Genomic DNA, 23,635 nt, shown 5'->3' with positions numbered 1-23,635 from the left:
ATTTCATATCCCTTTCCTCGGACATCTGTTCAAACGTAGAGTTACTGAGCCCCGCCATCAGCCGTAGATTGTAAGCTCCTGAGACCAGGGAGCACATGTGGTAGAGGGTGGGCCCTGGTCCTAAGAAATATATTATTATTGCCCCCTGTATAGTGATAACCATCACATATCTGTCACTAGTCGTGCCGCCTGCGGTCTGCGCTGAGCCCTAGTAAATATTGACTTGAGATTAGCAGATACGTGCGAGGTACGAGGTATAGGAATCCACTGCATCCACTACATACATCTCATCTATATTTATCTATGTGTTCCTGGAAATCCCAGGGAGAATGTTACATGTTTACTGATGTCTTATACATTATTAGTCTGATACAATCTGGAAATATTCACAGCCAAGAGGGAGGAGAGAATCATGTTATATACTCCAGAGCTGCACTCACTATTCTGCTGCTGCTGCTGGTGCAGTCACTGTGTACATACATGACGTTACTTATCCTGTACTGATCCTGAGTTACATCCTGTATTATACTCCAGAGCTGCACTCGCTATTCTGCTGCTGGTGCAGTCACGGTGTACATACATGACATTACTTATCCTGTACTGATCCTGAGTTACATCCTGTATTATACTCTAGAGCTGCACTCACTATTCTGCTGCTGGTGCAGTCACTGTGTACATACATGACGTTACTTATCCTGTACTGCTCCTGAGTTACATCCTATATTATACCCCAGAGCTGCACTCACTATTCTGCTGCTGGTGCAGTCACTGTGTACATACATGACATTACTTATCCTGTACTTATCCTGAGTTACATCCTGTAGATCTTTTATTTTATATAAAAGTAAAAAACATAACAATACAAACCAAACATAATATACAATATATACAAAATATATACAATGTCTTACCTGCTGGTCCAGCCCCATTCATACCTAGCAAAAACAATACTTAAAATACACCAAAATTAATAAACACCAAATACCACAACCCCCACCCAACCGATTATTACATCCTAAACCAAACCAATAAACAAACACAAGCCACACCCACAAATAAACAAAAATGACCATAAATATACATAAACCCACCCCACACCCCCTAACAAACCACCCCACACAGATCACATCCCACACCCTTTTTTTTTTTTTTTTCTTCAAATATATAATAACAAATACACACAACACTACACTAAACTAAATCCCTCGCCCACAGCCTCCCCTTCCCCCCAGACACTGGTCTAACGTCCAAAGTTTGCGTTAAGTAGTCCAGACCAGTGCCCAGGGTCGTTCATAAGTCCCACCACCATCACCCCCCTCCCAACCTAACACTATGTCCCAAACCCCACTATATACAATATATACAGTATTTACAACACAACATAAAGAAAACAGAATACAAATAAAATCTCAACAACATCAATCAAAACCACATAAAGCCCAGGTTCGGTGCCTGCAAGCCCTACATCACTACATGCCCAGATACAAAACAAAAATCTACTGTGCAGCATCAGCCCTAACACCAGGAGAGGAGACGACAGACGAAGGGACACTAAAGGAGAACCCCCTGCAAAGGAGAGAGGCCCTCCCCGTGCCCAGCCTCTCATACTCCAGAGAGCGCACCTTCACCAGGTCACCCAGAATGTTCCTAACCACCTCATCCACCGGGAGGATTTTACGCTGCGTCGAAACTAAACACCGTGCGTTCCACGTGTGGTACCTGACCACTAGACTGACTAGAAATAACGTGCATCGGTCCCGGCCACCCAGGCCTCTGAATGCTCCATAGGCCCACTCCGCATAGGAGAGACCGGCCAACCCGGGCCAATGGATGGAAGCGCCCACCCGGTTGTACACCTCTGTGTTAAAGGGACAATGAAGCAGGAAGTGGTCCATGCTCTCCAGCAGGCCACCGCACTCCTCCCGGGGACAACCCCTTTCCTCAGAGCTCCTACACTTCAGATTGTCCCTCACACACAGCTTTCCATGGAAGCAGCGCCAAGTCACGTCCCAAAACTTCAATGGGATCCTGATGGAATTCAATAAACTCAAACCCACCCCCAGATCCCGACTTGGGCAATCCCTGAGGGCCAGAGGCTTCTGGAAACGGGCAAACAGAACCCTTTTGTCAAGGAGTTTCCTCGACATGGTCCTGATCTCCCACATTCCCAGACCCCACCGGCGAATCACCTTCAGAACCGGGGTAGCGTAAGCCGGAAGATGCCCATGTGGTGTACGGAGATCCTTCACTCGCCCTCCTGTCTCCCATTCCTGGAAGAAAGGCCGAAACCATCCCCTGCAGGAGTATACCCACGGAGGAGCCCTCTCTTTCCAAAGGTTTGCAACATTGATCTTAAGAAAGGTATTCACTAGGAACACCACAGGGTTGACCATACACAACCCTCCTTGTCTCCTCGTGCGGTAAGTAACCTCCCTCTTGATAAGGTTCAGTCTATTCCCCCATAACAGTTGGAAGAACAGACTGTAGACCCGAGTCCAGAGGGGTTCTGGCAACATGCACACACTGCCCAGATATATCAGCAATGGGAGCAGGTAAGTTTTGATCAGGTTAACCCTTTCTCTGAGGGTCAAAGACCAACCCTTCCACTGGTCCACCTTCTGAGCGGCGATCTTAAGCCTGCCGTCCCAGTTTTGCATGGGGTAATCCCCCTGGCCAAATTCGATGCCGAGAACTTTGGCAGAGTCCTGGGGCCCTGGAAGAGTGTCCGGGAGATCAAAGCCTGGACCTCCCTCTCCCAGCCAGAGACTCTCACACTTATCCCGGTTGATCTTGGACCCAGAAGCCTCCGAGTAGCGGTCAACCTCTGACATCTCCCATTGAGCCTCCCCTCCCGAGGACACGAAAACGGTGACATCATCGGCATACGCTACCACTCTAAGAGTGGCTTCCGGTGCTGCCCGATCCATCCCGACTCCCACCAACGGGCCACGATCAACCCTCCTAAGGAATGGGTCAATCGCGAACACGTACAGTAGTGGGCTCAGAGGACAACCCTGGCGAACACCAGACCCGACCTCAAAAGAGCGGCCAATCCAACCATTCACAAGCGGGAAACTCTCTGCCCCTGCGTACAAAACCTTAAGCCAATTGACAAACCCACCCGGCAGGCCATACCTCAGAAGGACAGACCAGAGGTACTCGTGGTTAACCCGATCAAACGCTTTTGCCTGATCCAAGGACAGCAAGTACCCCTTCCAGTTACCAGCCCTGCCCTGCTCCACTGCCTCCCGGACACAAAGCACAGCACTAAATGTACTGCAGCCTGGAACAGAGCAGTGCTGGGTCCCCGAAAGGAGCCGGGGTGCAAACTGCACCAGCCGATTAAACAGCACCTTTGCCAAAACCTTTCTGTCCGTATTGAGAAGCGCTATGGGACGCCAGTTCTCAATACGAGATCGGTCCTTACCCTTTGACAGGATGATCAGGGCAGACCTCCTCATTGACTTCGGCAGAGCGCCCGAGGAAAGACACTCATTGAATACCTCAGTCAAGAGGGGAACCAAGGCGTCCTTAAAGGTCTTATAAAACTCAGATGTTAAGCCATCCGGACCCGGCGATTTCTTGAGGGCGAGCCCTTCAATCGCCAGGCTGACTTCCTCTTCCCTGATCACTTCGGTCAAAACATCAAGAGAGGGGTCTACTCCTGGCTCAGGGACAGTTTCAGCCAGGAAAGCCGACATCACATCCCGATCTAGATCCTTCCTGCCCAAGAGGTGTGAGTAGAAGGATCTGACGACCTCCAGAATCCCTGATCTGGACCTTTTCAGGGATCCCGTACTGTCAACCAGTCCCGTGACAACTTTACCATTCACTGACATCTTGCAGTTTCTGTAAGGGTCGGGCGAGCGGTATTTCCCGTAATCCCTCTCAAAAACCAAAGATGCGTGTCTATCATCCTGACACCTCTTCAGCAAGGATTTCACTCTGGAGACGTCCTCACGACTACCTCCAGTCGAGACGAGATGCTCGAGTTTCCTCCTCAGGCCCTGATACAGGCGGTACCTGTCCAGGCTCCTGAGGCTCGAGAGCTGGCGGAAGAATCTCGCCACCCTTTTCTTGAGCATCTCCCACCACTCTGACTTACTGCTACAAAGGCCCAGCAAAGGTACCTGGCTCTGAAGAAAGTCCTCAAAGGATTGTCTGATCTCCGCTTCCTCCAGGAGAGACGAATTGAGCTTCCAATAGCCTCTTCCCATCCGGGGGTCTCTGTAACATTCAGAGAAAACAAAATTAGACAGTGGTCGGAGAACTCCACCTCAACAACGGACACTGCTGAAGAAATGGCTTCCTCCTTTAAATAAAACCTGTCTATTCTAGACCTGCAGCTACCCCTATAATAGGTGAACCCCGCGTGGCCTGGGGTGTGCCGGATGTGGACATCCACCAGGCGAGCCTCACTGGCTATGCTATTAAGAGCGACGCTATCATAAGTCAGCTTGTCTCTGGAACCTCCCCTATCCTGGGACCTCGTGACAGCATTGAAGTCCCCTCCAAAGACCACCTGCCGACTTGTAAAAAGGTAGGGCTTGATCCTCATAAAGAGACACTTCCTGTCCCACTTGGACTGGGGACCATAGATGTTAATAAGACGAAGTTCTTGTCCCTTCATGAGGACATCCAGGATCAGGCACCTCCCCATTTCTAACTCAATAACTCGTCGGCATTCTACCGGTGCGGTAAAAAGGACCGCCACTCCGCTATACGGCTCGGCCGCAAGAGACCAATAGGAATTCCCTCTTAGCTTTAAACACAGCCGCCAAATCTGGTAGCCTGGTCTCCTGCAAAAATAAAATGTCGGCTTCAACACGGCCGAGAAAATCAAAGGCCGCAAATCTAGCCGCATCAGACTTAATGCTGGCGACATTAATGGAAGCCAGCGTCAACGGAGTGGGTGCCGCCATCATGAGTGATTGAGTTAGACGGCTTTCTTTTTACCCATCTTACCACCACCCTCGGGAAATGAACACCCCCTTTTTAGACATATTGTGGTGTCCATCTCCCGCACCTCCGATGCTTCAGGGGCAGATCCAGGACCTGCCCCCTCATCCTCGTCTCCAGACTCTGGGCCAGTCTCCCCTCCTGAGGACCCTGACTCCCCAGGGGGAGACTCGGCACCCCCTGCAGGCTCTGCCACCTCTGGCCCTTCACCCTCAGCCCCTCCATCGGCAGGAGAGGCTCCATCCAGGGCCAGGAATCGATTTGAAAGTTAGACCAGCGGGGGGTCGGTTGCTCCTTCCTTGGGTACCTTAGTCAGGGTGGGAGAAGATCTTACACCTCCCTTCTTTTTACCCTTTTTCTTCTTTTTGGCGCCACGCTTACGCTTTTCCTCTAGCCACGCCCTATTATCCTCATCCATACTCTCATAATGGGAGGAGTCTGAGGACGTGGCACCTTCCTCTCTCTCGATCCTCCTGACCTCCTCATCCAGTACATCATCCCCTGGGGCCTCAGCGACAGGTGTGGTCTCCAGGACAGCGCCAGAGGTTGTCCCAGCAGCCCGAGACTCCCCCCGCTCTCTCTCCTGTTGACGCTTCTCTAGACGCCTTAGCTGGGCAGGCGTCTTTTTCCTGTCTTTCTTCCCTGGCCCCTCCATTCCTCTGCCTCTGCCAGTCCCCTCCCCAGCAGATTCCGCCTCATGGCTTTCATCCGCTGAGGCTGAGCCCGCATTAGCGAAGGAAAGAGGACAACGACTGTACGGGTGACCGAGATCACCACACAGGTTACACCTAATCTGCCCTGTACAGGATGCAGCGAGATGGCCGACACCCCCACACAACGCACACTTCTGCACGGTGCAGTTTGCGCTGAAATGTGTGGGGTCACCGCACCTGTGACACAGCTTAGGCTGCCCCCGGTAGAAGATCAGGATCCGATCCCTCCCCAGGAAGGCTGATGAAGGGATGTGGGCGACTGAGTTACCTGAACGCCTCAACTTTACCATGAAGGTCCAGGCCCCTGACCAGATACCAAACTCGTCTCGATTTTTCTCGGGTACTCCCAGTACCTCTCCATAACGATTCATCCAGGTCATGATGTCAAAGCAAGATAATGATTCGTTACGGGTAAGAACGGTCACTTTCTTGAGTTCGCTCTGGCGGGACACTGCTTGCACAGCAAAGTCCCGCCACTCGGGCTCGTTGTATCTCAGCTCATAGTTGGACCAGAAGAGCTCAAGCCCCTCCGGCCGAACAAAGCTGATATCAAACTCAGATGTACCATAGGGATGGATCAAGGCAAAGATGTCAGCCGCCTTGAAGTCCATCTTCAGCAGCAGCTCAACTACCCGTGCCCGAGGGGGACACACATCACTGCCACATTCCTACGGTTAGCACCCGGCCCGGTTGTCGGGAGCGACCATGATGTCTCCCTGCCTCTTTGCTCTCGGAAGGCAGACAGGCCGTGCCTCTCTATCCAAAACGACAAATCAACCTCCTGCCCCGCTACATTGATCGTCCTTTCACCCTTCTGTAAGGCCTGCAGGAGGCGCCGTTGCAAAAAGCCGTCCCCAGAGCCCAGAGACGAGGATGATGGAACCCTACTTCCCCCAGCAGCGACACTGGCATAGCTCTTAATAGGGGCCGCCACTGGGGGAGCAACCGGACCAACCCCTGCACCCACCACATTAACACTACCCACCTGCATGTTACACTCAGCCGCGCCACTCACACCACCAGTCACTCCATCACCCACCCCCAAAGCTGGAAAAGATTCAGCACCACTCACACCATTCACATTATCCACCACAACATTACTGACTCCACTCACACTGGCTGGACCAGCAACAACATTAGGGGACATGACCACCTCCGCATCTTCAGGCACAAGGGACGGGGGTCCCCTCGCCGAGCATCGCCCAGAGGGGACCCCGACTTGTGTCACACTTGTGCCCTCCGCATCATCGGTAGCAGATGTTATTTTACTTTTCTTAGGGGAAGGTAAGAGTCGCCGCTGATCTTTGGCCGGTGTGAGGCGCCGCTGATCCCCACCTTCCTCAGCACTCGTCTGCAGACTATCTCCAACACCGACACAAAACAGGACTTTAGGTTTAGGTTTGGGAGGTTCGGAGCCCTCAGCCTCAGCGACCCCTCCACGCTGCCGCCGCCCCATAACCAAGTGATCAGTGGCAACAGCATGAAGAGGCGCCGAGGCACCGGAAGCTGCCACCAGTGCCGGGCTATCCCCCCCTTCCACCGGGGGACGCACCACAGCACTGGATTTGGATGGTATCGCCACTGCCGAGCCGCCCTTACTGTCCGGCCTTGCGGCCGATGCCTCCCCTGCTCCCCCACTGTTACCACAAACAGAGACGGAGCCCATCGCCACATCAGATGTCACACCTGTAATCTCCCCGCTCCCTGGCACTGAGTCCACTGCAGGACCCGTGCTGGGCTGGGTAACGGGGCTCGCACAGTGAGCTGACCCTGCGGCCGACTCGGGTTTTACGGGGAGGGGGCTGTAGACTAGACTCACCACTTCCACGGATTTGGTCTTCTTCTTTCGTGGTTTGCTGCCCCCCGGTGCATCCTCCGGCAGATCGTCTCCAAAAGTAAAGTCCTGGAGGTGCACAGGGGACTCGAGCTGTCGGATCTCCTCCATCAGCGCCCCTCCCTGGTGGCTGTCACTATCCTCACCCGGGCCGGCAGAACCGCAGCCAGATGACATAGCCGCTTGTCCTGCAGGGGGCCCACTGTATGGCACCGGACTTTCCTCCTCCGTCTGACTCTCAGGCTGAAGCCCCATCAGCCGCCTCTGCTTCTCCTCCTCCATCTCCCGGAACCGCTCATCATTAAGAATTTTTTCTTTAAACGGACCGCTCCTCTCCAGCAGGTAAGCCTTCCTCTCCTCCAAGGCCTGGATGTCAGTCTGGAGCCTGGATATCTCTGCCAGAATCTGCTCCTTCCTCCTCTTCTGGGCAGAGCTTGCCCTGGCATGGGCGCACCTGAGCTCCTCCCGCAGTCTCCTCACCGTCTTGCTGGCTTCTTCGTACTCAGAGAGGTGGCCCAGAGCCCGGGAGGCATAGCTGGAAATAGACTCCCGGGTCCTCAGCATTCCCCAGCCCTCTTCACTGAGGTCAGCCTCACCTCCCTGAGCACTCAGCTTTCCCGCAGTATCCAGCTTTTCCTTGGTACCCAGCTTTCCCGAGGTATCCAGCTTTCCTGGGGTTTTGGTGCTTTTTGATGCCTTAGCTGGCCTGGGGGTACTTGGAGCAGCATTGCTGCTGTTCCTTGCAGATCTTCTTACCCCCAAGGCTTCCGCAGCGCTGGCCGGTTCCTGGCTACCCCTGCCTCCCGCCGGCCTAGACCGGGAAGCAGGAGCCTGGGACTTGCTGCCCTGGCTCATGCCTGGAAACCCACTCCCTCCCTGGGAGAGGAGAGAGCAGGCCCCAGGTGGAGGTGGTTTTCCCTGGAGCTCAGGAGCAGCAGCAGCACACAGCCTCTCACAGCAACAGACAGCTAACGAGGTAACGAGATACACCTGAGATGCACTCACTATCTGCTGCTGGTGCAGTCACTGTGTACATACATGACATTACTTATCCTGTACTGATCCTGAGTTACATCCTGTATTATACCCCAGGGCTGCACTCACTATTCTGCTGCTGGTGCAGTCACTGTGTACATACATGACATTACTTATCCTGTACTGATCCTGAGTTACATCCTGTATTATACCCCAGAGCTGCACTCATTATTCTGCTGGTGGTGCAGTCACTGTGTACATACATGACATTACTTATCCTGTACTGATCCTGAGTTACATCCTGTATTATACTCCAGAGCTGCACTCACTATTCTGCTGCTGGTGCAGTCACTGTGTACATACATGACATTACTTATCCTGTACTTATCCTGAGTTACATCCTGTATTATACCCCAGAGTTGCACTCACTATTCTGCTGCTGGTGCAGTCACTGTGTACATACATGACATTACTTATCCTGTACTGATCCTGAGTTACATCCTGTATTATACCCCAGAGCTGCACTCACTATTCTGCTGCTGGTGCAGTCACTGTGTACATACATGACATTACTTATCCTGTACTGATCCTGAGTTACATCCTGTATTATACCCCAGAGCTGCACTCACTATTCTGCTGCTGGTGCAGTCACTGTGTACATACATGACATTACTTACCCTGTACTGATCCAGAGTTACATCCTGTATTATACCCCAGAGCTGCACTCACTATTCTGCTGCTGGTGCAGTCACTGTGTACATACATGACATTACTTACCCTGTACTGATCCAGAGTTACATCCTGTATTATACCCAGAGCTGCACTCACTATTCTGCTGCTGGTGCAGTCACTGTGTACATACATGACATTACTTATCCTGTACTGATCCTGAGTTACATCCTGTATTATATCCCAGAGCTGCACTCACTATCTGCTGCTGGTGCAGTCACTGTGTACATACATGACATTACTTATCCTGTACTTATCCTGAGTTACATCCTGTATTATACCCCAGAGCTGCACTCACTATCTGCTGCTGGTGCAGTCACTGTGTACATACATGACATTACTTATCCTGTACTGATCCTGAGTTACATCCTGTATTATACCCCAGAGCTGCACTCACTATTCTGCTACTGGTGCAGTCACTGTGTACATACATGACATTACTTATCCTGTACTGATCCTGAGTTACATCCTGTATTATACCCCAGAGCTGCACTCACTATTCTGCTGCTGGTGCAGTCACTGTGTACATACATGACATTACTTATCCTGTACTGATCCTGAGTTACATCCTGTATTATACCCCAGAGCTGCACTCACTATTCTACTGCTGGTGCAGTCACTGTGTACATACATGACATTACTTACCCTGTACTGATCCAGAGTTACATCCTGTATTATACCCAGAGCTGCACTCACTATTCTGCTGCTGGTGCAGTCACTGTGTACATACATGACATTACTTATCCTGTACTGATCCTGAGTTACATCCTGTATTATACCCCAGAGCTGCACTCACTATTCTGCTGCTGGTGCAGTTACTGTGTACATACATGACATTACTTATCCTGTACTGATCCTGAGTTACATCCTGTATTATACCCCAGAGCTGCACTCACTATTCTGCTGCTGGTGCAGTCACTGTGTACATACATGACATTACTTATCCTGTACTGATCCTGAGTTACATCCTGTATTATATCCCAGAGCTGCACTCACTATTCTACTATTAGTTTGTGGAAACAGTCAGCAGGGTTTCTAAAGAACACATTATAAATAATTACAGACTGACCTCGGGTCCGGGGATGGAGAAGTATGAGAAATTGGCCAAAATTGGTGAAGGATCATATGGAGTCGTCTTCAAGTGTCGGAATAAGGAGACAGGACAGGTGGTGGCCATCAAGAAGTTTGTGGAATCGGAGGATGATCCTGTCATTAAAAAGATTGCGCTGCGCGAGATCCGGATGTTAAAGGTGAGGTCACAACCTTAGGGTAAACAACAGCTCAGTGATGAATTATAGAAATCTATAGACTCCATACTGGTGGTTTCTAGGGAAGAAGTTCTAGAAGTTCCTGACTGATTTCATGTTTTGCAGCAACTGAAGCACAGTAACTTGGTGAACCTGCTGGAGGTATTCCGGAGGAAGAGGAAGCTACATCTGGTCTTCGAATACTGTGATCACACTGTCCTTAATGAACTGGAAAGACACCCCAACGGGTACATCCACACCCCTCATCACATAGGGAGACTGTCAGCATGGTGCCAAATTCTGTCATTCCAACAGTGCAGTAAACCACCCCCTTTCCTATAGTCTCCTCTCCCCGGGATGTAATGGCTGATAACAGAGAGTAATAGATTGTATCCCCCCCCTGTACAGTCTCCTCTCCCCGGGGTGTAATGGCTGATAACAGAGAGTAATAGATTGTATCCCCCCCCCCTGTACAGTCTCCTCTCCCCGGGTGTAATGGCTGATAACAGAGAGTAATAGATTGTATCCCCCCTGTACAGTCTCCTCTCCCCGGGATGTAATGGCTGATAAAAGAGAGTAATAGATTGTACCCCCCCTGTACAGTCTCCTCTCCCCGGGGTGTAATGGCTGATAACAGAGAGTAATAGATTGTATCCCCCCTGTACAGTCTCCTCTCCCCGGGATGTAATGGCTGATAACAGAGAGTAATAGATTGTATCCCCCCCTGTACAGTCTCCTCTCCCGGGGATGTAATGGCTGATAACAGAGAGTAATAGATTGTATCCTCCCTGTACAGTCTCCTCTCCCCGGGATGTAATGGCTGATAACAGAGAGTAATAGATTGTATCCCCCCTGTACAGTCTCCTCTCCCCGGGGTGTAATGGCTGATAACAGAGAGTAATAGATTGTATCCCCCCTGTACAGTCTCCTCTCCCCGGGGTGTAATGGCTGATAACAGAGAGTAATAGATTGTACCCCCCCCCCCTGTACAATCTCCTCTCCCCGGGGTGTAATGGCTGATAACAGAGAGTAATAGATTGCATCCCCCCTGTACAGTCTCCTCTCCCTGGGATGTAATGGCTGATAACAGAGAGTAATAGATTGTATCCCCCCCTGTACAGTCTCCTCTCCCCGGGATGTAATGGCTGATAACAGAGAGTAATAGATTGTATCCCCCCCTGTACAGTATCCTCCCCCGGGGACGTAATGGCTGATAACAGAGAGTAATAGATTGTATCCCCCCCTGTACAGTCTCCTCTCCCCGGGATGTAATGGCTGATAACAGAGAGTAATAGATTGTAACCCTCTGTACAGTCTCCTCTCCCCGGGATGTAATGGCTGATAACAGAGAGTAATAGATTGTATCCCCCCCCCTGTACAGTCTCCTCTCCCCGGGGTGTAATGGCTGATAACAGAGAGTAATAGATTGTATCCCCCCCTGTACAGTCTCCTCTCCCCGGGATGTAATGGCTGATAACAGAGAGTAATAGATTGTATCCCCCCCCTGTACAGTCTCCTCTCCCCGGGGTGTAATGGCTGATAACAGAGAGTAATAGATTGTACCCCCCTGTACAGTCTCCTCTCCCTGGGATGTAATGGCTGATAACAGAGAGTAATAGATTGTATCCCCCTGTACAGTCTCCTCTCCCCGGGATGTAATGGCTGATAACAGAGAGTAATAGATTGTATCCCCCCTGTACAGTCTCCTCTCCCCGGGATGTAATGGCTGATAACAGAGAGTAATAGATTATATCCCCCCTGTACAGTCTCCTCTCCCCTGGATGTAATGGCTGATAACAGAGAGTAATAGAATGTATTCCCCCCCCCCCCCCTGTACAGTCTCCTCTCCCCGGGATGTAATGGCTGATAACAGAGAGTAATAGATTGTATCCCCCTGTACAGTCTCCTCTCCCCGGGATGTAATGGCTGATAACAGAGAGTAATAGATTGTATCCCCCCTGTACAGTCTCCTCTCCCCGGGGTGTAATGGCTGATAACAGAGAGTAATAGATTGTATCCCCCCCTGTACAGTCTCCTCTCCCCGGGGTGTAATGGCTGATAACAGAGAGTAATAGATTGTATCCCCCTGTACAGTCTCCTCTCCCCGGGATGTAATGGCTGATAACAGAGAGTAATAGATTGTATCCCCCCTGTACAGTCTCCTCTCCCCGGGATGTAATGGCTGATAACAGAGAGTAATAGATTGTATCCCCCCTGTACAGTCTCCTCTCCCCGGGGTGTAATGGCTGATAACAGAGAGTAATAGATTGTATCCCCCCCTGTACAGTCTCCTCTCCCCGGGATGTAATGGCTGATAACAGAGAGTAATAGATTGTATCCCCCCTGTACAGTCTCCTCTCCCCAGGATGAAATGTCTGATAACAGAGAGTAATAGATTGTATCCCCCTGTACAGTCTCCTCTCCCTGGGATGTAATGGCTGATAACAGAGAGTAATAGATTGTATCCCCCTGTACAGTCTCCTCTCCCTGGGATGTAATGGCTGATAACAGAGAGTAATAGATTGTATCCCCCCTGTACAGTATCCTCTCCCCGGGATATAATGGCTGATAACAGAGAGTAATAGATTGTATCCCCCCTGTACAGTCTCCTCTCCCCGGGGTGTAATGGCTGATAACAGAGAGTAATAGATTGTATCCCCCTGTACAGTCTCCTCTCCCCAGGATGTAATGCCTGATAACAGAGAGTAATAGATTGTATCCCCCCCTGTACAGTCTCCTCTCCCCGGGATGTAATGGCTGATAACAGAGAGTAATAGATTGTATCCCCCCTGTACAGTCTCCTCTCCCCGGGGTGTAATGGCTGATAACAGAGAGTAATAGATTGTATCCCCCCCCTGTACAGTCTCCTCTCCCCGGGATGTAATGGCTGATAACAGAGAGTAATAGATTGTATCCCCCCTGTACAGTCTCCTCTCCCCGGGATGTAATGGCTGATAACAGAGAGTAATAGATTGTATCCTCCCTGTACAGTCTCCTCTCCCCGGGATGTAATGGCTGATAACAGAGAGTAATAGATTGTATCCCCCCCCTGTACAGTCTCCTCTCCCCGGGGTGTAATGGCTGATAACAGAGAGTAATAGATTGTATCCCCCCCCTGTACAGTCTCCTCTCCCCGGGATGTAATGGCTGATAACATAGAGTAATAGATTGTATCCCCCCCTGTACAGTCTCCTCTCCCCGGGGTGTAATGGCTGATAACAGAGAGTAATAGATTGTATCCCCCCTGTACAGTCTCCTCTCCCCGGGGTGTAATGGCTGATAACAGAGAGTTTTAGATTGTATCCCCCCTGTACAGTCTCCTCTCCCCGGGGTGTAATGGCTGATAACAGAGAGTAATAGATTGTATCCCCCCTGTACAGTCTCCTCTCCCCGGGATGTAATGGCTGATAACAGAGAGTAATAGATTGTATCCCCCCTGTACAGTCTCCTCTCCCCGGGATGTAATGGCTGATAACAGAGAGTAATAGATTGTATCCCCCCCTGTACAGTCTCCTCTCCCCGGGGTGTAATGGCTGATAACAGAGAGTAATAGATTGTATCCCCCTGTACAGTCTCCTCTCCCCGGGATGTAATGGCTGATAACAGAGAGTAATAGATTGTATCCCCCCTGTACAGTCTCCTCTGCCCGGGATGTAATGGCTGATAACAGAGAGTAATAGATTGTATCCCCCCTGTACAGTCTCCTCTCCCCGGGGTGTAATGGCTGATAACAGAGAGTAATAGATTGTATCCCCCCTGTACAGTCTCCTCTCCCCGGGATGTAATGGCTGATAACAGAGAGTAATAGATTGTATCCCCCCTGTACAGTCTCCTCTCCCCGGGATGTAATGGCTGATAACAGAGAGTAATAGATTGTATCCCCCCTGTACAGTCTCCTCTCCCCGGGATGTAATGGCTGATAACAGAGAGTAATAGATTGTATCCCCCCCTGTACAGTCTCCTCTCCCCGGGGTGTAATGGCTGATAACAGAGAGTAATAGATTGTATCCCCCTGTACAGTCTCCTCTCCCCGAGATGTAATGGCTGATAACAGAGAGTAATAGATTGTATCCCCCCTGTACAGTCACCTCTCCCCGGGGTGTAATGGCTGATAACAGAGAGTAATAGATTGTATCCCCCTGTACAGTCTCCTCTCCCCGGGATGTAATGGCTGATAACAGAGAGTAATAGATTGTATCCCCCCCTGTACAGTCTCCTCTCCCCGGGATGTAATGGCTGATAACAGAGAGTAATAGATTGTATCCCCTCTGTACAGTCTCCTCTCCCCGGGGTGTAATGGCTGATAACAGAGAGTAATAGATTGTATCCCCCCTGTACAGTCTCCTCTCCCCGGGATGTAATGGCTGATAACAGAGAGTAATAGATTGTATCCCCCCCCTGTACAGTCTCCTCTCCCCGGTGTGTAATGGCTGATAACAGAGAGTAATAGATTGTATCCCCCTGTACAGTCTCCTCTCCCCGGGATGTAATGGCTGATAACAGAGAGTAATAGATTGTATCCCCCCTGTACAGTCTCCTCTCCCCGGGATGTAATGGCTGATAACAGAGAGTAATAGATTGTATCCCCCCTGTACAGTCTCCTCTCCCCGGGATGTAATGGCTGATAACAGAGAGTAATAGATTGTACCCCCCCTGTACAGTCTCCTCTCCACGGGATGTAATGGCTGATAACAGAGTGTAATAGATTGTATCCCCCCCTGTACAGTCTCCTCTCCCCGGGGTGTAATGGCTGATAACAGAGAGTATTAGATTGTATCCCCCCCTGTACAGTCTCCTCTCCCCGGGATGTAATGGCTGATAACAGAGAGTAATAAATTGTATCCCCCCTGTACAGTCTCCTCTTCCCGGGGTGTAATGGCTGATAACAGAGAGTAATAGATTGTATCCCCCTGTACAGTCTCCTCTTCCCGGGATGTAATGGCTGATAACAGAGAGTAATAGATTGTATCCCCCCCTGTACAGTCTCCTCTCCCCGGGGTGTAATGGCTGATAACAGAGAGTAATAGATTGTATCCCCCCCTGTACAGTCTCCTCTCCCCGGGGTGTAATGGCTGTTAACAGAGAGTAATAGATTGTATCCCCCTGTACAGTCTCCTCTCCCCGGGGTGTAATGGCTGATAACAGAGAGTAATAGATTGTACCCCCCTGTACAGTCTCCTCTCCCCGGGGTGTAATGGCTGATAACAGAGAGTAATAGATTGTATCCCCCCCTGTACAGTCTCCTCTCCCCGGGGTGTAATGGCTGATAACAGAGAGTAATAGATTGTATCCCCCTGTACAGTCTCCTCTCCCCGGGGTGTAATGGCTGATAACAGAGAGTAATAGATTGTATCCCCCTGTACAGTCTCCTCTCCCCGGGATGTAATGGCTGATAACAGAGAGTAATAGATTGTATCCCCCCTGTACAGTCTCCTCTCCCCGGGATGTAATGACTGATAACAGAGAGTAATAGATTGTATCCCCCCTGTACAGTCTCCTCTCCCCGGGATGTAATGGCTGATAACAGAGAGTAATAGATTGTATCCCCCCTGTACAGTCTCCTCTCCCCGGGGTGTAATGGCTGATAACAGAGAGTAATAGATTGTATCCCCCTGTACAGTCTCCTCTCCCCGGGGTGTAATGGCTGATAACAGAGAGTAATAGATTGTATCCCCCCTGTACAGTCTCCTCTCCCCGGGATGTAATGGCTGATAACAGAGAGTAATAGATTGTATCCCCCCCCCTGTACAGTCTCCTCTCCCCGGGATGTAATGGCTGATAACAGAGAGTAATAGATTGTATCCCCCCCTGTACAGTCTCCTCTCCCCGGGATGTAATGGCTGATAACAGAGAGTAATAGATTGTATCCCCCCCTGTACAGTCTCCTCTCCCCGGGATGTAATGACTGATAACAGAGAGTAATAGATTGTATCCCCCCTGTACAGTCTCCTCTCCCCGGGGTGTACTGGCTGATAACAGAGCGTAATAGATTGTATCCCCCCTGTACAGTCTCCTCTCCCCGGGGTGTAATGGCTGATAACAGAGAGTAATAGATTGTATCCCCCTGTACAGTCTCCTCTCCCCGGGATGTAATGGCTGATAACAGAGAGTAATAGATTATATCCCCCTGTACAGTCTCCTCTCCCCGGGATGTAATGGCTGATAACAGAGAGTAATAGATTGTATCCCCCCTGTACAGTCTCCTCTCCCCGGGGTGTAATGGCTGATATCAGAGAGTAATAGATTGTATCCCCCCTGTACAGTCTCCTCTCCCCGGGGTGTAATGGCTGATAACAGAGAGTAATAGATTGTATCCCCCCCTGTACAGTCTCCTCTCCCCGGGGTGTAATGGCTGATAACAGAGACTAATAGATTGTATCCCCCCCTGTACAGTCTCCTCTCCCCGGGGTGTAATGGCTGATAACAGAGAGTAATAGATTGTATCCCCCCTGTACAGTCTCCTCTCCCCGGGGTGTAATGGCTGATAACAGAGAGTAATAGATTGTATCCCCCCCCCGCCCCCTGTACAGTCTCCTCTCCCCGGGGATGTAATGGCTGATAACAGAGAGTAATAGATTGTATCCCCCCCTGTACAGTCTCCTCTCCCCGGGGTGTAATGGCTGATAACAGAGAGTAATAGATTGTATCCCCCCCTGTACAGTCTCCTCTCCCCGGGGTGTAATGGCTGATAACAGAGAGTAATAGATTGTATTCCCCCCTGTACAGTCTCCTCTCCCCGGGGTGTAATGGCTGATAACAGAGAGTAATAGATTGTATCCCCCCTGTACAGTCTCCTCTCCCCGGGGTGTAATGACTGATAACAGAGAGTAATAGATTGTATCCCCCCTGTACAGTCTCCTCTCCCCGGGGTGTAATGGCTGATAACAGAGAGTAATAGATTGTATCCCCCCTGTACAGTCTCCTCTCCCTGGGGTGTAATGGCTGATAACAGAGAGTAATAGATTGTATCCCCCCTGTACAGTCTCCTCTCCCCGGGGTGTAATGGCTGATAACAGAGAGTAATAGATTGTATCCCCCCCTGTACAGTCTCCTCTCCCCGGGATGTAATGGCTGATAACAGAGAGTAATAGATTGTATCCCCCCCTGTACAGTCTCCTCTCCCCGGGGTGTAATGGCTGATAACAGAGAGTAATAGATTGTATCCCCCCTGTACAGTCTCCTCTCCCCGGGATGTAATGGCTGATAACAGAGAGTAATAGATTGTATCCCCCTGTACAGTCTCCTCTCCCCGGGATGTAATGGCTGATAACAGAGAGTAATAGATTGTATCCCCCCTGTACAGTCTCCTCTCCCCGGGATGTAATGGCTGATAACAGAGAGTAATAGATTGTATCCCCCCCCTGTACAGTCTCCTCTCCCCGGGTGTAATGGCTGATAACAGAGAGTAATAGATTGTATCCCCCCCCCCTGTACAGTCTCCTCTCCCCGGGGTGTAATGGCTGATAACAGAGAGTAATAGATTGTATCCCCCCCTGTACAGTCTCCTCTCCCCGGGGTGTAATGGCTGATAACAGAGAGTAATAGATTGTATCCCCCCCTGTACAGTCTCCTCTCCCCGGGGATGTAATGGCTGATAACAGAGAGTAATAGATTGTATCCCCCCCTGTACAGTCTCCTCTCCCCGGGATGTAATGGCTGATAACAGAGAGTAATAGATTGTATCCCCCCTGTACAGTCTCCTCTCCCCGGGATGTAATGGCTGATAACAGAGAGTAATAGATTGTATCCCCCCCCTGTACAGTCTCCTCTCCCCGGGATGTAATGGCTGATAACAGAGAGTAATAGATTGTATCCCCCCCTGTACAGTCTCCTCTCCCCGGGGTGTAATGGCTGATAACAGAGAGTAATAGATTGTATCCCCCCCCTGTACAGTCTCCTCTCCCCGGGATGTAATGGCTGATAACAGAGAGTAATAGATTGTATCCCCCCTGTACAGTCTCCTCTCCCCGGGGTGTAATGGCTGATAAGAGAGTTATCCCCCCCCGTACAGTCTCCTCTCCCCGGGGTGTAATGGCTGATAACAGAGAGTAATGATAACAGAGAGTAATAGATTGTATCCCCCCCCGTACAGTCTCCTCTCCCCGGGGTGTAATGGCTGATAACAGAGAGTAATAGATTGTATCCCCCCCTGTACAGTCTCCTCTCCCCGGGACGTAATGGCTGATAACAGAGAGTAATAGATTGTATCCCCCCCCCTGTACAGTCTCCTCTCCCCGGGATGTAATGGCTGATAACAGAGAGTAATAGATTGTATCCCCCCCCCCCCACCTGTACAGTCTCCTCTCCCCGGGATGTAATGGCTGATAACAGAGAGTAATAGATTGTATCCCCCCTGTACAGTCTCCTCTCCCCGGGATGTAATGGCTGATAACAGAGAGTAATAGATTGTATCCCCCTGTACAGTCTCCTCTCCCCGGGGTGTAATGGCTGATAACAGAGAGTAATAGATTGTATCCCCCCCCTGTACAGTCTCCTCTCCCCGGGGTGTAATGGCTGATAACAGAGAGTAATAGATTGTATCCCCCCCCCCCCCTCTGTACAGTCTCCTCTCCCCGGGGTGTAATGGCTGATAACAGAGAGTAATAGATTGTATCCCCCCCTGTACAGTCTCCTCTCCCCGGGACGTAATGGCTGATAACAGAGAGTAATAGATTGTATCCCCCCCCCTGTACAGTCTCCTCTCCCCGGGATGTAATGGCTGATAACAGAGAGTAATAGATTGTATCCCCCCTGTACAGTCTCCTCTCCCCGGGGTGTAATGGCTGATAACAGAGAGTAATAGATTGTATCCCCCCTGTACAGTCTCCTCTCCCCGGGATGTAATGGCTGATAACAGAGAGTAATAGATTGTATCCCCCCTGTACAGTCTCCTCTCCCCGGGATGTAATGGCTGATAACAGAGAGTAATAGATTGTATCCCCCCCTGTACAGTCTCCTCTCCCCGGGATGTAATGGCTGATAACAGAGAGTAATAGATTGTATCCCCCCCTGTACAGTCTCCTCTCCCCGGGATGTAATGGCTGATAACAGAGAGTAATAGATTGTATCCCCCCCCCCCTGTACAGTCTCCTCTCCCTGGGGTGTAATGGCTGATACCAGAGAGTAATAGATTGTATCCCCCCCCCCCTCTGTACAGTCTCCTCCCCCGGGGTGTAATGGCTGATAACAGAGAGTAATAGATTGTATCCCCCCCTGTACAGTCTCCTCTCCCCGGGATGTAATGGCTGATAACAGAGAGTAATAGATTGTATCCCCCCTGTACAGTCTCCTCTCCCCGGGATGTAATGGCTGATAACAGAGAGTAATAGATTGTATCCCCCCTGTACAGTCTCCTCTCCCCGGGGTGTAATGGCTGATAACAGAGAGTAATAGATTGTATCCCCCTGTACAGTCTCCTCTCCCCGGGGTGTAATGGCTGATAACAGAGAGTAATAGATTGTATCCCCCTGTACAGTCTCCTCTCCCCGGGGTGTAATGGCTGATAACAGAGAGTAATAGATTGTATCCCCCCTGTACAGTCTCCTCTCCCCGGGGTGTAATGGCTGATAACAGAGAGTAATAGATTGTATCCCCCCCTGTACAGTCTCCTCTCCCCGGGGTGTAATGGCTGATAACAGAGAGTAATAGATTGTATCCCCCTGTACAGTCTCCTCTCCCCGGGGTGTAATGGCTGATAACAGAGAGTAATAGATTGTATCCCCCCCCTGTACAGTCTCCTCTCCCCGGGATGTAATGGCTGATAACAGAGAGTAATAGATTGTATCCCCCCTGTACAGTCTCCTCTCCCCGGGGTGTAATGGCTGATAACAGAGAGTAATAGATTGTATCCCCCCTGTACAGTCTCCTCTCCCCGGGGTGTAATGGCTGATAACAGAGAGTAATAGATTGTATCCCCCCCTGTACAGTCTCCTCTCCCCGGGGTGTAATGGCTGATAACAGAGAGTAATAGATTGTATCCCCCTGTACAGTCTCCTCTCCCCGGGGTGTAATGGCTGATAACAGAGAGTAATAGATTGTATCCCCCCTGTACAGTCTCCTCTCCCCGGGATGTAATGGCTGATAACAGAGAGTAATAGATTGTATCCCCCCTGTACAGTCTCCTCTCCCCGGGATGTAATGGCTGATAACAGAGAGTAATAGATTGTATCCCCCCCTGTACAGTCTCCTCTCCCCGGGATGTAATGGCTGATAACAGAGAGTAATAGATTGTATCCCCCCCTGTACAGTCTCCTCTCCCCGGGATGTAATGGCTGATAACAGAGAGTAATAGATTGTATCCCCCCTGTACAGTCTCCTCTCCCCGGGGTGTAATGGCTGATAACAGAGAGTAATAGATTGTATCCCCCCCCTGTACAGTCTCCTCTCCCCGGGGTGTAATGGCTGATAACAGAGAGTAATAGATTGTATCCCCCCCCTGTACAGTCTCCTCTCCCCGGGGTGTAATGGCTGATAACAGAGAGTAATAGATTGTATCCCCCCCTGTACAGTCTCCTCTCCCCGGGATGTAATGGCTGATAACAGAGAGTAATAGATTGTATCCCCCCCCTGTACAGTCTCCTCTCCCCGGGATGTAATGGCTGATAACAGAGAGTAATAGATTGTATCCCCCCCTGTACAGTCTCCTCTCCCCGGGATGTAATGGCTGATAACAGAGAGTAATAGATTGTATCCCCCCTGTACAGTCTCCTCTCCCCGGGATGTAATGGCTGATAACAGAGAGTAATAGATTGTATCCCCCCTGTACAGTCTCCTCTCCCCGGGATGTAATGGCTGATAACAGAGAGTAATAGATTGTATCCCCCCCTGTACAGTCTCCTCTCCCCGGGATGTAATGGCTGATAACAGAGAGTAATAGATTGTATCCCCCCTGTACAGTCTCCTCTCCCCGGGGTGTAATGGCTGATAACAGAGAGTAATAGATTGTATCCCCCCCCTGTACAGTCTCCTCTCCCCGGGGTGTAATGGCTGATAACAGAGAGTAATAGATTGTATCCCCCCCTGTACAGTCTCCTCTCCCCGGGGTGTAATGGCTGATAACAGAGAGTAATAGATTGTATCCCCCCTGTACAGTCTCCTCTCCCCGGGATGTAATGGCTGATAACAGAGAGTAATAGATTGTATCCCCCCCTGTACAGTCTCCTCTCCCCGGGATGTAATGGCTGATAACAGAGAGTAATAGATTGTATCCCCCCCTGTACAGTCTCCTCTCCCCGGGATGTAATGGCTGATAACAGAGAGTAATAGATTGTATCCCCCCCTGTACAGTCTCCTCTCCCCGGGGTGTAATGGCTGATAACAGAGAGTAATAGATTGTATCCCCCCCTGTACAGTCTCCTCTCCCCGGGATGTAATGGCTGATAACAGAGAGTAATAGATTGTATCCCCCCCTGTACAGTCTCCTCTCCCCGGGATGTAATGGCTGATAACAGAGAGTAATAGATTGTATCCCCCCCCTGTACAGTCTCCTCTCCCCGGGATGTAATGGCTGATAACAGAGAGTAATAGATTGTATCCCCCCCTGTACAGTCTCCTCTCCCCGGGGTGTAATGGCTGATAACAGAGAGTAATAGATTGTATCCCCCCCTGTACAGTCTCCTCTCCCCGGGATGTAATGGCTGATAACAGAGAGTAATAGATTGTATCCCCCCCTGTACAGTCTCCTCTCCCCGGGGATGTAATGGCTGATAACAGAGAGTAATAGATTGTATCCCCCCTGTACAGTCTCCTCTCCCCGGGATGTAATGGCTGATAACAGAGAGTAATAGATTGTATCCCCCCCTGTACAGTCTCCTCTCCCCGGGATGTAATGGCTGATAACAGAGAGTAATAGATTGTATCCCCCCCTGTACAGTCTCCTCTCCCCGGGATGTAATGGCTGATAACAGAGAGTAATAGATTGTATCCCCCCCTGTACAGTCTCCTCTCCCCGGGATGTAATGGCTGATAACAGAGAGTAATAGATTGTATCCCCCCTGTACAGTCTCCTCTCCCCGGGAGTGTAATGGCTGATAACAGAGAGTAATAGATTGTATCCCCCCCTGTACAGTCTCCTCTCCCCGGGTGTAATGGCTGATAACAGAGAGTAATAGATTGTATCCCCCCTGTACAGTCTCCTCTCCCCGGGATGTAATGGCTGATAACAGAGAGTAATAGATTGTATCCCCCCTGTACAGTCTCCTCTCCCCGGGGTGTAATGGCTGATAACAGAGAGTAATAGATTGTATCCCCCCTGTACAGTCTCCTCTCCCCGGGATGTAATGGCTGATAACAGAGAGTAATAGATTGTATCCCCCCTGTACAGTCTCCTCTCCCCGGGTGTAATGGCTGATAACAGAGAGTAATAGATTGTATCCCCCCCTGTACAGTCTCCTCTCCCCGGGATGTAATGGCTGATAACAGAGAGTAATAGATTGTATCCCCCCTGTACAGTCTCCTCTCCCCGGGGTGTAATGGCTGATATCAGAGAGTAATAGATTGTATCCCCCCTGTACAGTCTCCTCTCCCCGGGTGTAATGGCTGATAACAGAGAGTAATAGATTGTATCCCCCCCTGTACAGTCTCCTCTCCCCGGGATGTAATGGCTGATAACAGAGAGTAATAGATTGTATCCCCCCCTGTACAGTCTCCTCTCCCCGGGGTGTAATGGCTGATAACAGAGAGTAATAGATTGTATCCCCCCCTGTACAGTCTCCTCTCCCCGGGGTGTAATGGCTGATAACAGAGAGTAATAGATTGTATCCCCCCCCTGTACAGTCTCCTCTCCCCGGGATGTAATGGCTGATAACAGAGAGTAATAGATTGTATCCCCCCTGTACAGTCTCCCTCTCCCCGGGATGTAATGGCTGATAACAGAGAGTAATAGATTGTATCCCCCCTGTACAGTCTCCTCTCCCCCGGGATGTAATGGCTGATAACAGAGAGTAATAGATTGTATCCCCCCTGTACAGTCTCCTCTCCCCGGGTGTAATGCTGATAACAGAGAGTAATAGATTGTATCCCCCCCTGTACAGTCTCCTCTCCCCGGGATGTAATGGCTGATAACAGAGAGTAATAGATTGTATCCCCCCCCCCTGTAACAGTCTCCTCTCCCCGGGTGTAATGGCTGATAACAGAGAGTAATAGATTGTTATCCCCCCTGTACAGTCTCCTCTCCCCGG

The 23,635-nt window shown here is 50.4% G+C and overlaps 1 protein-coding gene across 3 annotated transcripts in view; it reads left to right on the top strand.

The window, feature by feature from the left end:
• Positions 1-23,635, top strand: part of CDKL4 (cyclin dependent kinase like 4) — a 51,575-nt gene that overhangs the window by 269 nt on the left and 27,671 nt on the right. For 2 of the 3 annotated variants that reach the window (XM_072119663.1, XM_072119661.1), the window contains exons 2-3: positions 10,274-10,460; positions 10,584-10,705. In XM_072119663.1, coding sequence (XP_071975764.1) covers positions 10,293-10,460; positions 10,584-10,705 — 290 coding nt within the window. In that variant the 5' untranslated portion in view covers positions 10,274-10,292. Of the gene's footprint in view, positions 1-48; positions 71-10,273; positions 10,461-10,583; positions 10,706-23,635 lie in introns of those variants that run through there. The other variant, XM_072119660.1, reaches the window with a different exon arrangement.

This window comes from Engystomops pustulosus, chromosome 8 (assembly GCF_040894005.1).
Source record: "Engystomops pustulosus chromosome 8, aEngPut4.maternal, whole genome shotgun sequence".
Classification (NCBI taxonomy): domain Eukaryota; kingdom Metazoa; phylum Chordata; class Amphibia; order Anura; family Leptodactylidae; genus Engystomops; species Engystomops pustulosus.
Note: the sequence above shows the minus strand (reverse complement) of the source record. Positions and strands in the feature narration are given on the sequence as shown.